This window comes from Zea mays, chromosome 10, assembly GCF_902167145.1.
Source record: "Zea mays cultivar B73 chromosome 10, Zm-B73-REFERENCE-NAM-5.0, whole genome shotgun sequence".
Lineage (NCBI taxonomy): Eukaryota > Viridiplantae > Streptophyta > Magnoliopsida > Poales > Poaceae > Zea > Zea mays.
In genome coordinates this window covers 8613761-8616916 of record NC_050105.1, presented here as the reverse complement: position 1 = coordinate 8616916, position 3156 = coordinate 8613761, and the positions used below count along the sequence as shown (strand labels likewise).

The 3156-nt window shown below is 50.5% G+C and overlaps 1 protein-coding gene across 1 annotated transcript; it reads left to right on the top strand.

The window, feature by feature from the left end:
- Positions 1 to 354: 354 nt before the first annotated feature.
- LOC100280005 (uncharacterized) lies at positions 355 to 2525 on the top strand. Its single transcript, NM_001152953.2, has one exon. It carries the CDS (start codon positions 534 to 536, stop codon positions 2325 to 2327), a length of 1794 nt encoding a protein of 597 aa, NP_001146425.2. The 5' UTR covers positions 355 to 533; the 3' UTR covers positions 2328 to 2525.
- The last annotated feature ends 631 nt before the right edge of the window (positions 2526 to 3156 follow it).

Genomic DNA, 3156 nt, shown 5'->3' with positions numbered 1-3156 from the left:
CATCACCCAACGAAATAAGAGGGTGTTTAGTTTCTATGGACTAATTTTTAGTTCATATATTTTATTTCATTTTATTCTCTAAATTATCAAACGTGAAAACTAAAATAAACCGTATTTAGCAATTTAGCGACCAAAATAAAATAAAATAGATGGATTAAAAAGTAGTTCCTATAAACCAAACATCTATAAGGTTATAGAAGTATTGATTAGGAACTGTTCTCCTAATAGATACTCCCTCTGTTTTTTTATACATGTCGTTTCCTAGTTCAAAGATGAACTATTGGGCGTCAAGTATTTAGAAACGGAGGTAGTATTATATAAAATGTTTATGCCAAAAAATGTAAAATGTCCGTCCGCCGACATCGCCCTCAACCATCTGCCGATATGCGAACCTGGAGAGTCGTTCGGACGGACGAGGAAGAAAGACGGAAGTGAGGATCCTCTCCTCGGCAACGATAGGTGGGGCAGCTGTCTCACGGTCTCACCCTGCCGTATGGGGAGCTCCTCCTCTTTCAACGCGTCCCCGGCTCCACATGGCACCGCCCTCGTCCCTAGCAGCCGCGCTCAAGCCGGTGCTAATCCACCTCCTGCGCGGCGGCTCCGACCTCGCGTCCGTCGCCGCCACGCACGCTAAGCTTGTCAAGGCCGGCATCGCGACCCCCCTCTCCTCCTCCAATCATCTCCTCGCCGCCTACTGTCGCTGCGGCGCGATTGGTCGCGCCCGCGACCTGTTCGACGGAATGCGGGACCGGGACGTCGTCTCCTGGACGACGCTCATGTCCGGGTACGCCGCTGCCGCCCGGCCCCGGGACGCCGTGTCCCTCCTCCGCGCCATGGGGTGCAGCGGCGTGCGGCCTAACGCGGTCACCTTCTCGACGGCCGCCTGCACGTGCGCGCGCCTCGCGGACGCAGAACTCGGCCGGCAGGTGCACGCCCAAGCGGAGATCGCTGGGTGCGCACGCGACACAGTCGTCGCCACTGCGCTCGTCGACATGTACGGCAAGTCCGGCAGCGTCGAGGACGCGCGCGCGGTGTTCGACGCCATGGCTGCGCCAGCGAGGAACGCTGTGTCGTGGGGCGCTATGCTGGCCGTGTACGTGCAGAACGCGCTCGGGAACGAGGCGGTCGAGCTCTTCGCGGAGCTCAGGACGTGTGGCGGTGGCATGGCGCCCAACCACTTCATGCTGGCGAGCGTGGTGAGCGCGTGCGCAGGCATGGCACGTCTGGGCATCGGTAGGTGCGTCCATGGCGCTGTCCTTCGGCTTGGGTATGGAAACAATGACGTGATTTCGGTGGCTTTGGTCGACATGTACTCCAAGTGCGGGCGCTACGAGTACTCAAGAAAGGTGTTTGACAGGATCGAGCAACCATCCGTCGTCACTTACACCTCCATCATTGTCGCTGCAGCAAAGTACGGCCGCTGGACGTGCGCGCTTACTTTGTTCAACGAGATGGTAGATCAAGGTGTGCAGCCAAATGATGTCACTTTGCTCGGTGTCATGCATGCTTGCAGCCATTCTGGCCTTGTTGACACTGGCCTTCAGCTCCTCCGCTCCATGCAGAGCAGATACGGCGTTGCTCCGTGCCCCAGCCACTACACATCTGCGGTTGACATGCTGGGCCGGGCAGGGCGGCTCGAGGAGGCATTCGAGCTGGCCAAGGAGGCGCAGCTTGAAGGCAACGATGCCCTCTTGCTGTGGAACTCCTTGCTGTCAGCTTGCCGGACACATAAGCGCCTAGACCTAGCAACCATGGCTGGCCAGAGGGTTTATGAGTTCAATAACCAGCAGGATGTAGCAGCTGGGCTGGTAGTGATGTCAAATGCATATATTTCAGCCGGTCAGATCGATAATGCTGCCGCTGTGCGATCAAGCATGAGGCTGCGTGGCATACGGAAGGATCCCGGGTGCAGCTGGATTGAAGTAAAGGATACCCCCCATGTGTTCTATGCTGGTGCAGTATCATGCGCTGGTGCGTGGGCAGATAAAGTTCTGATGTTGCTAGATGAATTGGAGAGTAAGATGAGGGAGAGAGGTTACAGGGGGAGATTAGGGAGTGCTAGAGTATCCGATGCACATGAAGATGAGGAGGAAGGGAAAGGTGTGATGGTTGGTGTGCACAGTGAGATTCTTGCTTTAGCGTTTGGTTTGCTAGTTGTCCCGAATGGGATGACCATCAGGGTGATGAAGAACCTGAGGATGTGCAGTGATTGCCATGAGGTGTTCAAGCTCATCAGCGCCATTGTTGAGAGCGAGTTCGTGGTCAGGGATCTGAACAGGTTCCACCATTTCAAGCTGGGGTCATGTTCTTGCAATGACTACTGGTGATCCGAAATTGTAATCTCAGTGGTTCTGCTGTTCATAGTAGAAAAGAACAACTTTAGCAGATTATCAGTTATTAAAAAAATGTTAAGAAATTATCTTGCTGGAGATGTTCGAGTGACTTATTTTTGGGTACAACTACGGAACTACCAGACATTGGTGAGTGGTTGTAGCATAATCTAACTCTGCCCTGAGTTTGCTCTATCCTGTTGTGAACTTCACTATTGTTCAACTTTGTTCCATGTTTTTTCGCCAAACAGGTGTAGTTTCACAATCACAAACTCCGCTCTAGGAAGAAAAAGTAGAGTTGTGAGAACACAGGTACTTACAAACTTTCCACTTTTTTTTTTGAGCATCTCTAAATAGGCTCTAGATCTGAGCATTTGTGGGTTAAGAGTTTGGAATTTTTTTGGTAGCGAGGGCTAAATTCCAGTGCCTGAATGAGCGAAGTTGGGCCTTTGTTTTTGGGCCAGGCACATGCCTAGTCAAGCCACCCGTTCTTTTTTAGTTGAAAAAATTAAAAGAAATAGTAGTTTAATATGGGTTCAGATCTTGGCGTGCTTATCATTATCCAGGACTTTTACAGAAAGAACATCTCAACAGTACTGCCCAAATCAGGCCTCTACTTTTCTTTTTATAGGTAGCCAGTAACCACTTACTTTCAGGTGCTGTTTGGTTTGGTCATTTTTTTTCCGTTATCCATTGACCCATTCACGAAATAGATTGCGTTGTTTCGTGTTTGGTTAGAACAGCTTATATTGTGTTGTTTATATTTTTTTATTCTGGAATTTTTAAAAAACACAAATAGATCGAACCAATTTCTAGTGATATTGAA